Here is a 13,457-nt window from a genome sequence, read left to right as displayed (position 1 = left end):
ATATATAGTGAAGTATATGTGAGTTCTAATTGTACTCAATTAGTACCTCTGGAAAACCCACACACCCGGTGATCTGAAGTGGAATATTCTGTGAGTGCTGTAAAGGAGAAACAGAAGACTTTTTCCTGCACAAGTGGTGTGAGGAATGAAGTGAGGGTAGAGAGGAGAAACACAGGTGTGTTGTTCCTACTCAGGGGAACTGTACTCAAGAGTACCTCTTGAGTTTTTCATACACGTCTGCACTCATGTAACTATCACTCTGATCAAAGATTACAAGATTTCTATCACCCCAGAGGTTTTGTTTACTTTTAACATCAAAAGTTATTTTTAACTTTTCTATAATTTCATGTAAATGGAATCATACAATTTTAGATATCAGTACTTGGTTTCTTTTTATTGTTGAGTAATTCAATGATTAACTGTGTGAATATATCAAATTAATTTGTCTATCCATTCTGTTGATGGATATTTGGCTTGTTTTTCTCTTTGGCTAAGAAGAATAAAGCTGCCTGGAACATTCTTGAACGTGTCCTTTGGTGGATAGTCTACTTATTTCTCTGGGTCATGGTGTTGCTGGGTCATTGGGCAGCTTCCATTCAGCTTCAGTAGGTGCATACTGCAAGCTGCACCTGCGATTGGTGTCTGAAGTGGGGGGAAGGGCAATCTTGCGGGACTGAGCCCTTAACCAGTGGGATCTGATGCTACTCGAGATAGATAGTGTCGAACTGAACTGAACTGTGGGACACTCAGCTGGTGTCTGGAGAATCAGAGAATTGCTTGATGTGGAAAACCCATACACCAGGTGACCTGAAATGGAATATTGTGTGAGTGTTGTAAAGGAAAACAGAAGAGATTTTCCTGTACATATGGTGTGAGAAGAGAAGTATGAGTAGAGAGGAGAAACACAGGTGTGTTGTTCCTACTCAGGGGAATTGATAGGAGAAGGTGGGAAAGGCTGGAAACGGAAGCACCTGATATTGTCTGAGGAGAGGAGGTGTTTTCCTGAGAGTGAGAGAGGAATGGTGGGAAAGTGACCTGGGGAATTGGGAAGTGCTGGGAAGAGAGATAGGTCCTCCTACTCTGGACCATGTGTTTCCTGAGGTGTCCGCTTCTGTTTTTCCAGCACATTGAGCAGCACATGGTACATACTTGGGGGGAAGGAGGAAAGGAGTGGGCCTGGGATGCTTCAGTGCTCTCTGACACTCCAACCCTAGGTTCCGATACTGTCTCCACTGTGATTCCCATGTGATCCATTGGGGATCAAACACAGCTGGGGCCTAGGGAGGTGGCTCTCTTGGCCAATCCTTGGCTTTCTGGGCCTCTCTTCTGGGGGTTTATCTAGAAGTGTGCACCTGTATACAGCTCTGGAGCTGGGATGGGTTGGGGAAGCCCAACTTTACCTTATACAGCAATGTGGTGTGATAACATTTCTGAAATGATAACTATCCCCCCTTGCCTATCTGTATCCCCTTTCTCCACCTTTTCCTGGTCCTATCCAATTGGCTCATTGTCCTAGAGTGGAAAAGGGAAAGTGAGACTTCTGATCAAGATGGCGACATAGGCAGGTATGGCTCACCTCTTTGCTCAAACATATCAATATTACAACAAAAATATAGAACAAGCATCACTCAGAGCCGTCAGAAATTGAGTTAAATGGAAATCTGACAACTATGAAATTAAAGAAACCACATGCACCCAGACTGGTAGGAGGGGTACAGACATGTAGCAGGCTGGTCCCACACCCATGTGTGGCGGACAAAAATTCAGGAGGGATAGCTCAGAAGTAAATCCCAGCATCACACCTGGCCACCCAGCTCAGGGTCCCATTGCTGGGCAGTTAAGTCTCCACAACTTCTGATTTCAAAAACCAGCAGGAATTGAGTTGGTGGAAGAAATTCCTGGAGCCCCAAGCAGCTCCTCTTAAGGAGCCCCCACATGGACTCACCTTCTCAGACTTGCTCCCTCTGGGCTCTGCTGCCAGGGTGGCAGCTTGGAAGGTACCAGGAGTGTGCTGGGGGTGACTGAGATGTCTGGCATCAAGGCGAGCAGAGGTCATTGTCTCTTTTCTGGGCCCTCCCCCAACAGAGCCACAAAGCCAGCAAGCTGGTGCCATATCTGAGACTCCGTCAACCTGGGTTAACACTGTTTGATCAACCTTGGAGATCCCCAGAGACTCCACACCACCCAACTTACAGGCCCACCCAAGCTGCTTTTCCATATGAATGACTGGTCTTGGCTCATGCTTTACAACTTCCTAAATCCTCTCAAACCAGCAACATCTGGCCTCAGTGTGCCTCAGGCCCCACACTAGCAGCAGCCAGCCTAGATTCAGTTTGGCTTCACCTGGGAATCTCTAATCCCAGCAGAAATAGCAGCCAGCTCAGATTCTCAGATTGCTTTGTAGCTCTGGCAGAGTGGCCCTGGGCAAAACACAGGTGGAGGCTGAACTTGGTCTGCCCCACCTGGGAAACCCCAGGGCCAGCGCACCCAGAGGACAGCTACAGACCATGTCGGAACAAGACCGCCCTGCCCTGCACAGCTGAACCTCCATGGAGAGCGGAGGTTGGTGGTAGGTGGTTGAGGCCAATCCTTGTAGCTGACTGGCCTGGGCAAATCCCTCCCATTGATCTGCCAACAGCAACCAAGGCTCAACTACAAGAGGAGGGTGTACTCAGCTCACACAAAGGGCACACCTCGAGTACCTAGCTTGGGTGATCCGGCAGGCTGTGCCACGGGACCCTACAGGACAGCTACTACGTTAGGCCACACTACCAAGACACAGAGTCAAAGCCACTCTACCTAATACATAGAAACAAATAGAAGGAGGCTGCCAAAGCAAGGAGACAAAGAAACACAACCCAAATGAAAGAACATATCAAACCTCCAAAAAAAGAGTTAAATGAAATGGAGATAAGCCAACTATCGGATGCAGAGTTCAAAACTCTGGTTATAAGGATGCTGAACAAAAAAGAAAAAGTACTCATGGACATGGACAACAGGGGAGTGATTGCTGGGGGTAAGGGAGTATAAGAGTACTAAATGGTAATGCAAAAACTATAATAAAGATTATATATTTAAACACACACACACCGAAGATGCTCAAGGAACTTAGTGAGGACCTCAGCAGCATAAAAAAGATCAAGTCAGAAATGAAAGATACACTAATGGAAATAAAGAACAATTTATAGGGAAACAATAGTAAAGTGGATGAAGATGAGAATCAAATCAATGATTTGGAACATAAGGAAGCAAAGAAACAACCGCAAAGAACAAGAAGGGAAAAAATAAAATGAGAATAGTATAAGCAGCCTCTGGGACAACTTCAAGAGTCCAACATTCTTATCATAGGGGTGCCAGAATGACAGAAGAGAAAGAAAGAAATTGGAAATCTATTTGAAAAAATGAAAGAAAACTTCCCTTATTTTGTGAAGGAAATAGACATGTAAGTCCAGGAAGCACAGAGAGTCCTAAACAAGATGGATTCAAAGAGGCCCACTCCAAGACACATCATAATTAAAATGCCAAAGGTTAAAGATAAAGAGAGAATCTTAAAAGCAGCAAAAGAAATTAGTTCCCTACAGGGGAGTTCTCATAAGACTGTCAGCTGATTTCTCAAAAGAAATTTTGCAGGCTAGGAGGGATAGGCAAGAAATACTCAAAATCATGAAAAGCAGGGACATACAGCCAAGATTGCGCTACTCAGCAAAGTCATCACTTGGAATCGAAGGGCAGATAAAGAGCTTCCCAGACAAGAAAAAACTAAAGAAGTTCATCATCACCAATCCATTAATGTATGAAATGCTAAAGGGACTTCTTTAAGAAAAAGAAGATCAAAACTATGAATAATAAAATGGCAAAAATATGTATCTATCAACAATTGAATCTAAAAAAACTAAGCAAGCGAGAAGAACAGAGACAGAATCATGGAGTGTTTTGATGGTTGCCATGTGGGAGGGGTGAGGGGAAAATTGTGAAGAGGTGAGGGGATTAAGAAGTACAAATAGGTAGTTACAGAATAGCTGTGACGATGTAAAGTACAGTATAGAAAATGAAGTAGCCAAAAAACTTACACATATGACCCATGGATGTGAACAATGGTGGAGGGATTGCCTGAAAGCGGGGCGGGGGGCGGGAGTGCTGGGTGGAGGCAGGCAAAGGGGGAAAAACAGGACAACTGTAATAGCATAATCAATAAAATATAATAAAAAAAAAGGAAAGTGAAAGTGCCCTTACGTGTCCTCCTGACTTCGTAAAGACACTTCTTGCGTCTTCCTAAATTCTTAGGAAGAGAAAGGCTCTTATCAGCGCCAACAATCTCGGAATAGAGAGAAATTCCTGGGAAGCCGGTGAGAAAGTCATGGGAATCTTCTGAGGTTACAGGGGTCCCAGAAGTTGGGCTCTGGAGTTGCTCCCTGGTGTGAGCCCATTGGGGCTGAGGTGTCTGTGGGATCTGGAGAAAGAGGGCCTGGGATTTGTAACCCACATGGAGCCTTGGAGGGGAGGTTGAGTGCAGAAGTGGCCTTGCGTGTGGTGCGCCCAGGCAGGTCGCTCCGGGACCACGAGGGGCATCTAGGGATTTGGAATGGAGGAGAAAGGAGGACCCCTCAGCACCCAACCTTCGAACAGTTTCCAGGACTTCAAGATTTGCCTTCTCCTTCTCCGTCTCCTGCTCTCTCATATCTCGTCTCCCTACTTCTCGCTAACTCCACTCCAGCTTTTTGTTCTTCCTGAAAGGCTTTCAGCACATTCTTACCTTGTCAAAACCTTGTCACATTCTTTAGGTTTTTGTTCCAAGCACCCTCCACCCCTGACCACCATCCTTCAAGACCATCCCATTGAAAATTGCAGTGGGTTCCCAATCCCTCCCTGACTCCAGTACACTTAGCCTGTATGTAATCAGTGAAAGCTCCAACTGCTTGTCACACAACAGCCACCAAGTTGAGTGACAGGAGTTGGGGAAAGTGACTTTATTTGGAAAGCCAGCAAGCCAAAAAGATGGTAGACGAAAGACTAGAATCCTAAAGGACCATCATGAGAAAGTACACAATTCAGGCTTCTTTTATGTCGAAGGGGAAACCGAGAGGGGTTTGACATCAGGAGGTGATTGATGACTGCAGACCTCTGGACACCAGCGAGGGTCTAAGGGAAAATGGTTCAGTTTCTTTGCTTTTGGTCAACAAATCCTGGTTGTCATGGTCCCAGTCACTAGGTTCCTGTAAATCTTTTGATAAAGTCATGATTTTTGTACATACCTTTCTTATCTCCTTGGGGAAGTAGTTTTGAGCAGGGAGGTTGTCTCAGCAATTCCTAGGCTACAGGTTAGATTCCTTTACTGATTAGAATATCTCTGCGCAGGACTAAGTAGAAGTTGCTAACCAACATGTTAGGGACACTGGGCAGGCTTTAGTAAGATGGAGTCCGAAAGACTGATTATTTCATTATAAGCCCCCTACGCGGCTTTATCCTCCTCCAAAACTTTTCTCACTAGCTGCTTGAAGGCAGTAGTGATTTGTTTCCTTTTAACTTCTCAAAAACAGACCCCCAACAAGGTCAATTACAAATATGTCTTAAGTAGTGAATCTTCATAAAATGTTTGACACAACAGATGTCCCAGACATTAGACTATGATCCCCAACAGCACACCCTTGGCCTCAAATTCTGGCTTCACTACTCACTAGCTATGTGACTTCAGCAAACCCCATCTCTTTGAACCTTAGTTTCCCCATCTATAAAATGGGGTAATAGCCATACTGCCTCAAGAGTTTCTGAGAATTAAAGCTCCCAGCACAGTGCCTGGTCAATAGCAAACACTCAGGAAATGTTAGTGTCCCTGCCCCAGTGGCATCCTAATATGTTTCCCTCCCTTCTATCTCCTCCCCAGGCTCATCACTCATGCTCTGAAGCATGCAGATGTCTGTCAAGCTACCCTTTTATGCAAAACAGGCAGTGGCTCCTGCAGTCTAGGTGTCCCCAAACTGTGGTCTGCAGTGGCTGCCTTTCTCACCTGCTGATTTTAGACTGCGCCTCATTCGAATTACCTTCACCCAGTGTCCAGCCTCTTAGAGTCAGACAAAAGTATGTGACAATCACGAAGTATTGTTCCTCTCTCCCGAAAAAAAATCCACCCCAGGAATCACAAGCCTGGTTGTTCCGTTCCACCTGCAGCCCCAGGTATTCCACCGCCGCTCTGTAACGCGCCTTTGGGCTGGTTGCCCCTCTGCCCCTTGGGTCCAGATGCTGTGCTGCCAGGGCCGACCCTCCCTCATTTCCATCCTTCCTGCTGATTACAGCACAGGACGCGGCTCAGCCAGCACTTCCTCTAATGGCCAGCCCCTTCTGCGGAATGTTCTGAGCTAGGCTGAAAAGCTAGTCCCCCCCTCCCCGCCCCAGCTCCTTTTTTTCATACTGGTTACGCTAGTTCTGATGTTCCTGCTCTTGTTCCCCTGGATCCCGCCTTTTTGTTCTAATGCATCCTAAGTTCCAAGAGGAAACCTTTTGGAGACGCTGTGACCTTGCTCTACTCTAACATTGCCGATTTAGTCTTTTCCCCCATTCTTTTCATACTAATAAATCACTGTTCTCTCTGGTGTGAATCAGCTTTGAGGAGGCCAGAGGGAAACAGTGGGACTGTTAAAGCTTATCAAAAACAAACGCTGCTCTTCTGAAAAGCACATTCCAAACTGCTTCCACGAATAAAGTGGAGTTAAATTTTACATGGATTGCATTAGGGGCAAAAACTATGCAGGTAATGCTCATGAAATCTTACGGAGAAGCAGGTAAAGTAAAAACTAAAAATGGTCCCGCCAAATCAGTCCATCTACGATCCCCTCCCCCGAAGCAGGAACTTCCGTCCCTGGGGCTTTGCTGCAGCGGCACTGCCCCCGAATACGCAACGAAGACTCAGACCACACCAACCATGCCACAAGGTGTGTTTTATTTTTATTAATCATACAAATAATTTTCTACAATATCCCAGGGCAAACCGGAAAATTTGGCAGTTCGAATGGGGAGGGGTACCCTCAGAGACCCACAGGCCGATGGCAAGGACGCGGAATGTCTGGGTTCACAGTGCAGTTTGTCGCTCGTGTCCATTTTGCAGGTAGCTTTTCCTCCTTATCACGACTGGAGTCCCAAAGATGACGGGGGTGGGGAATCCTCCAGGCTCTTTAAGAAATTTCACTCTGCTTCTCCTGCTCAATGGCTGTGGAAAGCAGAGAGTAGGCTCTGGGGGTTGAGGATAACTTGCAAAACCACTGCCCCCCAAACCGAGGGGCTTACATATCTGGTGTGGGCGAGGACCCGAGGTCTGGGGATTAGGAAAGAGGCTTGGAGCTGGGGAGACAAGCGCTTTGTGTAAGAGAAAGGGGACCCGGGGCCGCCCAAAGACGAGGCATCCACGGGGTGGGGGGCTGGGCTGCGGCCCGCGGACCCAGAGGCGGGGAGCACTTACTCTCTTTGGTCGGCAGGGTGTTCTTCTCCTGCGTCTCCGTCTTCTTCAGCTTGGCCTTATCGAAGCTGGCGATTTCCCCCATGTCCGGCTTGTCTGCCATTTTCTTAAAACAATCCTAGTGGGTAACCCGAGGAAGTCGGCAGGAGCCGGGGGCCAGCGTTTCCCTCCGCGCTTCCCGCTCGCGCCTCCCGACAAAGCGATCCCTCGTGGCGTTCCCGGCAGCCCAGAGCCCAAGGATCCAGGCGCATCCCGCATCCTCACCGAAGCCTTAGGGTGTGGCCAGCCATCGGTGAGTCCCGTCGGGGAAGCGCGCCTGGTTAGCGACGGCGCACCGCCCCGGACCCGGCTCCGACCCCACCCAGACGGGTCCCCGGCCCCACGCAGCACTCACCTTGGCCTTGGCTCCCAAACCAGCGTCCTGACTCCCACTCGCGTCGCTGCAGCAAGAGACAAAAGAGCGGCGCCGGCTCCTCGCCTTATATACGCCGCGCCCCGCCCCGCCCCTCGTTCGCTGCAGCAGGGGCGGTGCCGGCACTCGGGGGCGGGCGCTGTTTGGGCCGCTCGTTTCCCGCTGCGCGCTCCCGCGGCTGCCTGCCGGGCTGGGCGCGGCTCTTCCGGTGCCTCCGGGGTTTGCACCCCGAGCCCCGTGCCCCGTACATCCCCGCCGTTGCCCAGTGCCCCTGGGTTGGGGCCGCAGGCGCCGCCAGAGTGGCCGCTGGGCCCCCTGTTTTCTTTTGGGGCGGCACTGCCCTCTCCGGGACTTCGTCGCTCACCCGCAGGAAGAGCGTGGGGGGCCTGTGGGGGAGGTGCTGTGTGTGTAGTTGTGGGTTTGAGGCCGTGCACCAGCGCTCTGCAGCGGTTCCTGCTCGGAGTCGACACCCACCCCACCATGTGCGGTCCCATGTCTTTGCCCCACCACAAGCCGCATCTGGCTTTTTTCTCTCTTCCGTGTGACTGAGCCGCCTCGCACTAAAAGAATCCGAGCAATGGGTCCTAGTGTATAGACTTGGAAAAAGGGGGTGGGGGTGGGGTGGAGCAGGGGCGAGACAGATAACATTGCACTGCTCTTTGCTCGCATTGGAGGCCCGTTGTCTCCCCAGCGTCTTCCTTCCCTGAGCTGGGCAGCTCTTGCAGAAGTGTTGGCGGGTGCTCCTTAAATGTTTGTTGCAAACACTGAAGGGAAGTCACCGGGACAGGTTGTCCGAGAGGGCTCCCCCCTGGAGGTGCTCCAGGGCTCCTAGGAACACTATGCCTGAGGGTGCTGTTTTCCACCTTTAAGATAACCCTACAAATGTTACTGTTTTTCGTATTAACCCATTATAGGAGTGGGATAATGTAATGTAACGCAGGAGCTCCAAATGGGGGAGCTGCACTTTTTTGTGATATTTGTATTTGTGATATTTGGATAAAAAACAAAACAAAACACCCGGAGGACCAGCAGATGTGGACACGCTGTGGACAAGACCTTTATTACTCCCCAATGGCAGGGATGGGTGCCTCTAGCACTGGTGCTACTTACAGGGTTAGAGACGGTTAGAGAGGGTTGCTAGCGTGTGAGAATTCTGCACTTTGGTGATAAACACAGGAGCCTTGAAACACAGGGGCCTTGAGAGGGCTGGGACATCCACATGCAAACTGTTGTCCTCCTTCCTTCCGGCTGCTGGCCAGTCAACCATCTCTTCTCTGAGGTTGTGGCGGAGCCATGTCCTGAGTTACTGCACGTGGTAATTATTCAAATCTTTCTTAGAATAGTTGCATTTTCAGCCTGTGCAACATCTTTAGATACTAATGCCAATGAACAACCAAGGGGTGAAGCAGGTTATTGTTTTATTTGTCCTGAACTTTCCTTTATTCAAGTGTCAGAGAATCGCCAAGCTCTTTTAAAATGGCGTTTGGTGGAAACATCTTAAATTCTGCCTGGCACCTGCCTGATTTTTCTGCTTTCTCATATTCCCTCAGTGTATTTGGAGAAGGAAATAAATTTAGGCGCATATGTTTGATATACCAATCTCTTCGTGTGACCTTGGGCAACTGCTTTCCTGCACCTCAGTTTCTTCCTCTGTAAAATAAAGCTTAAAGAAGATAAAGAACAGGCATAAGTGGGAGCTTACTATGGCAGCCCTGTTAGAAAGCCACACTCACACTCTATTAGTGTGTCGGTCAACTATTGCCATTTCATGCTGTGTAACAAACTACCGCAAAACTCGGCTTAAAACAACAATCATTTACTTTGGCTCATTCATTTGCTGCTGGATTAGGCTGGGCTGGGCACGCTGCTAGCTGCCGGTTGGAGCCATGTCTGCTCCTCAGGTGTTTCATCCTCTGGACCAGGATCTAGCTGGAGCTTGTTCTTCTCAAGGGGATGGAAAAACAGCAAGAGGTCTATAGCACAAAAGAGTGTAGAAGTGTCGAAGTGGGTAAAAAAGCATGTCATGTCACTTCATGTCTGTCAACATCCCAGTTGGCCAAACTCATCATCAATGGAGTGGAGGAGGATATTCTACCCTTGGTGGGAGAGGGAAGGGAAAGAATATTCCCTGACAAATAATCCAACTTTACAGTCAAGGCAGGCAAACTATTGTAACAAACAGCCCCCAGAGTGGTTTAATTCAATAAAAGAGTATTTCCCATTCATACAACACTGTTATACATTGATGTTTCTGGGCATGCAGATCTCCTCCAGGTAGTGACTCAGGCATCCAGGCCCTTGTTCTCTTGTCACTCTGCCCTCCTCTAGGTCCTAAAAATTCACTCTATCCAGCCAGTGGATGGGAAAAGAGGATAAGCTGGAAGGCTGCACTAGAGTTTTTATGGTCTGGGCTTGGAAGTAGTCTCCATTATTTCTGTCTTCATTTCTTAGGCCAGGACTCCATCACATGGTCTCACCTAATTGCAAGGAATGCTGGGAAATAGAGTCAACCTATGCATCGGAGAGTAAAAGCAGCAGGGTTGGATGGACTTGGAACAGTCTCTATCATATACCGTTGAAGGCTCTGCCAAACTTAAGCAGGAAACTATCCAGACATTCAGAGACATTGACTCTGTAGAGGGTTTTGCTGGCACAAAAAGCACAACAAAAAGTTATCCTTTTTGACGTATGAGGCCACAGGTTTCTGCCTAACTCTCTCTGGTGCCTCCATGCAATGAGGAAACAAAGCACCAACAAGGAGAGGCCACTTGTAGCCATTCCAGCCACAGCCTCAACCTCAACTGAGGTCTGAGCCTACAGCCAGCATCAACCACTAAACATGCGAGCAGGTGAGCTTTGTATACTTCAAACTGCCCCAGCTTATGCTGAATGGAGCAGACACAAGCTGCCCCTGGCCAAATTGCAGATTCATGAGCAAAATGAATCTTGTAGTTGTTTTAAGTCACTAAGCTTTGGGATGTTTTGAAATGTAGCAACACATAGCTGGAACATCATGAGGTGGAAAAATCATAACTTAGTGCTACCAGAGTCTCAAGTCCCACTTTGGAATTTTTCCTAAATGTCCTCCATAATACTCACACATATCGTTATTCAGTAAACGTTTATCAAATGTCCACAAAGTATCTGGCTGTGTTCTGAATATGGAAGATAGACAGATGACTCTTAAGTCAATCGACAAGCACATGCTCATGCCTTGCATTCACTTGTGACTTGGGTGTCATTTATGCTTGATAACATTTCAGCCTGCTCCTTGGAACAGACTGCATACTCTTCACAGATGGTATAGAGAAAGCTGAACCACTCAACTCCAATTATATTTCCATCTTCTTTGTTGAGAAGGATGCTCTGGAAAATGTAGAGCTAATAAGAGGGACCTGAGGGATTTTTCACTGTCAACCTGGGGGTGGGGGGGGAACCTTTGGAGATTTGCCATGGGACTCCAGCCCTCAAGCCTGTTCAATTTTACCCCTGCCCACTCCCAGGGATTTGAATGGATGTAAATAGAATGCTGACAATATTAAGAAGGATGCTTAACTCTGTAAATGCCAAAGCAAGCTGGAGTCAGTGGAGAAATGGACAAAATATAATGAGATGGCTTGACCATAAACTCTACAAGGTCAGGGAGACATGATTACCATGCTTAACTGTCAAGTGGCAGTGAGATTCCTGGCTGTATGATTAGAAATGATTCTGTCCGGAAGTCGTCGCTTCCTGCTTCAGGGCCTTTACCCTTGTTGAGATGCTCCTGCGACATGCCTGCTGAGTCTAGATGTTTTCACATTGTGCACCTTATTTCATTTAGAAAGCTGCTTAAGCATCCTCTCCTCAGAGATCCCTCCTTGGCCACCTGATATAGAGCAACAACCCTATCATTCTCTAAACCACGGATGTCCAGCCTTTTGGTGTTTCTGGGCCACCCTGGAAGAGTTGTCCTGGGCCACACATTAAATACATTGTGACATGTAATCACACACACACAAAATATCATAATGTTTTAAGTAAAATTATGATTTTGTGTTGGGTCACATTCATAGCCATTCTGAGCTACATGTGGCCTGTGAGCCGCACGTTGGACACCCCTGAAAACTTTACCTTGTTTCATTTTTCTCTGTAGAATCCACCTCAACCAAACATGTTATAGTTTTCTTTGTTTATTGTCTGTCTCTCACACTAAGGAAATGGGAGAACTCGTCTGTCTCATTTACCATTGCATTCCCAGCAATGTCTGAAATACATCAGTAAGTGCTCAATCAATATTCTTTGAACAAATGCATAAAATTCTTAATCAAAATGAAATGAGCTCCTTTGGGGGAGGTGGCGAGTTCCCCGTCACTGGAGGCATTCATTGAAAAGTGGATGGCCAAGTACGTGGACTGTTAGGGAGACGGCTCGGCCCTTGGGCTTCTCCCCAGATACCTCTCTGGCCCTGCTCTTGCTGCCACTCCGCCGGTGAAACAGCGCCCTGTTGTGTGCCAGTTCTGCCAGCCTGAGAATAGCTGTGTGACTGTCACACAAAGGCAGTTCGGGAAGCAAAGAAATGAGGATATGACCTCTGCGTTTTCTATACCATCAAAATGCTATTTCTCTTTGTGGGTCATGGAGTTTAAAGACTCATCCAAGATAAAATTGTGAAGAAAGTAAAGCAGGCCTTTGAGGTTTAGCCTCAGGAATGATTGTTCAGCTCTGCAGATGTGTGGATGAACCCCTACGTAAACCTTGGCAGTGGCTTAGGTTGCCCAAGTAGCTAACAGCCCTAGTGTGAGGGAGAATATTATTGTTTCAGTTTTCACCTCTGGTGCTAGAACAGTGTTAATGGTGGCAACTCACGTTACTGAGCAGTTGTGTTCCAGGCTCTGTGCTAAGGACTTGATGCTTATTGTCTCAGTTAATTCTCACTAAAATAATGTGAAATAGCCCTATTTTTTGGATCATTTCTGCTTTATAACATAGGATCTGAGGCTTCTTCAAGTCACACAGGTGGTAATTGTGATTGCTGGAACTTGATCCAGGTCTGGCTGTTTCTGAGCCTTGAACTCACGACTACTGCACCGTCTGTGCCTAGACCTTACATCAGGCAGGGTCTGAGGACTGGCAGCCTGGATTCAGCTGGCATATGTGTTTTGTTTGGCCACACTAAATTTAACAAAAAAGCTTCGGCTAAAACATTGACATCAGAAGATTTCCAAATGGAAGAGCTAGCAACAATGGGTCTATATTTTCTCATGGCAGCATCATGATTAGCAACTGCACCCTTGAAATGGGGTATGTCCTCTTCACGTGACTAGATTCTTCACCACTCCCTGCTGTATTTTCAACATGGAGACCATTGTCAGTTGCCATTTATCATGTATGTTCTGGCAATTTACTTAAACTAGAGAAGTATTTCTTGTCCCCTGGTCTCTATCTGTGCAGGTCGGCCTTCAAGGCGGCTCCCAATAATCCCTGCCTTCTGTTTCCACCCTTGTGACATCAGTCACATCTTCTATTGTACCAGGGTTGATCTTTGTGACCAGTGGTATATGGGAGAGGAAAGAGAACGACATTTCTGAGATTGTTATAAAAAACTATTTCCATTTC

General features: G+C 47.4%; 1 protein-coding gene across 2 annotated transcripts; it reads right to left on the bottom strand.

The window, feature by feature from the left end:
* Nucleotides 1-6,936: 6,936 nt before the first annotated feature.
* On the bottom strand, nt 6,937-7,933 carry TMSB10 (thymosin beta 10). 2 transcript variants are annotated; one of them, XM_054577622.1, is made up of 3 exons: nt 7,842-7,933; nt 7,451-7,565; nt 6,937-7,201 (listed from the first exon to the last, which is right to left on the bottom strand). In XM_054577622.1, exons 2-3 carry the CDS (start codon nt 7,548-7,550, stop codon nt 7,167-7,169), a joined length of 135 nt encoding a protein of 44 aa, XP_054433597.1. In that variant the 5' UTR covers nt 7,551-7,565; nt 7,842-7,933; the 3' UTR covers nt 6,937-7,166. The 2 variants fall into 2 exon arrangements, with proteins under 2 accessions (XP_054433597.1, XP_054433598.1); XM_054577623.1 differs by having other exon boundaries at nt 7,451-7,553; nt 7,842-7,928.
* Between the last annotated feature and the right edge of the window lie 5,524 nt (nt 7,934-13,457).

Source organism: Pteronotus mesoamericanus, unplaced genomic scaffold (assembly GCF_021234165.1).
Source record: "Pteronotus mesoamericanus isolate MK-2021 breed Mesoamerican mustached bat unplaced genomic scaffold, CSHL_Meso_final contig_44, whole genome shotgun sequence".
In the NCBI taxonomy this organism is placed as follows: Eukaryota; Metazoa; Chordata; class Mammalia; order Chiroptera; family Mormoopidae; genus Pteronotus; species Pteronotus mesoamericanus.
Note: the sequence above shows the minus strand (reverse complement) of the source record. Positions and strands in the feature narration are given on the sequence as shown.

Coding starts and splice junctions, on each gene's coding strand:
- TMSB10 (XM_054577622.1), bottom strand. CDS start 7,550: ATGGCAGACAAGCCGGACATGGGGGAAATCGCCAGCTTCGATAAGGCC. Junction 7,202..7,450: donor CACCCTGCCGACCAAAGAGA/GTAAGTGCTCCC, acceptor TGCTTTCCACAG/CCATTGAGCAGGAGAAGCAG.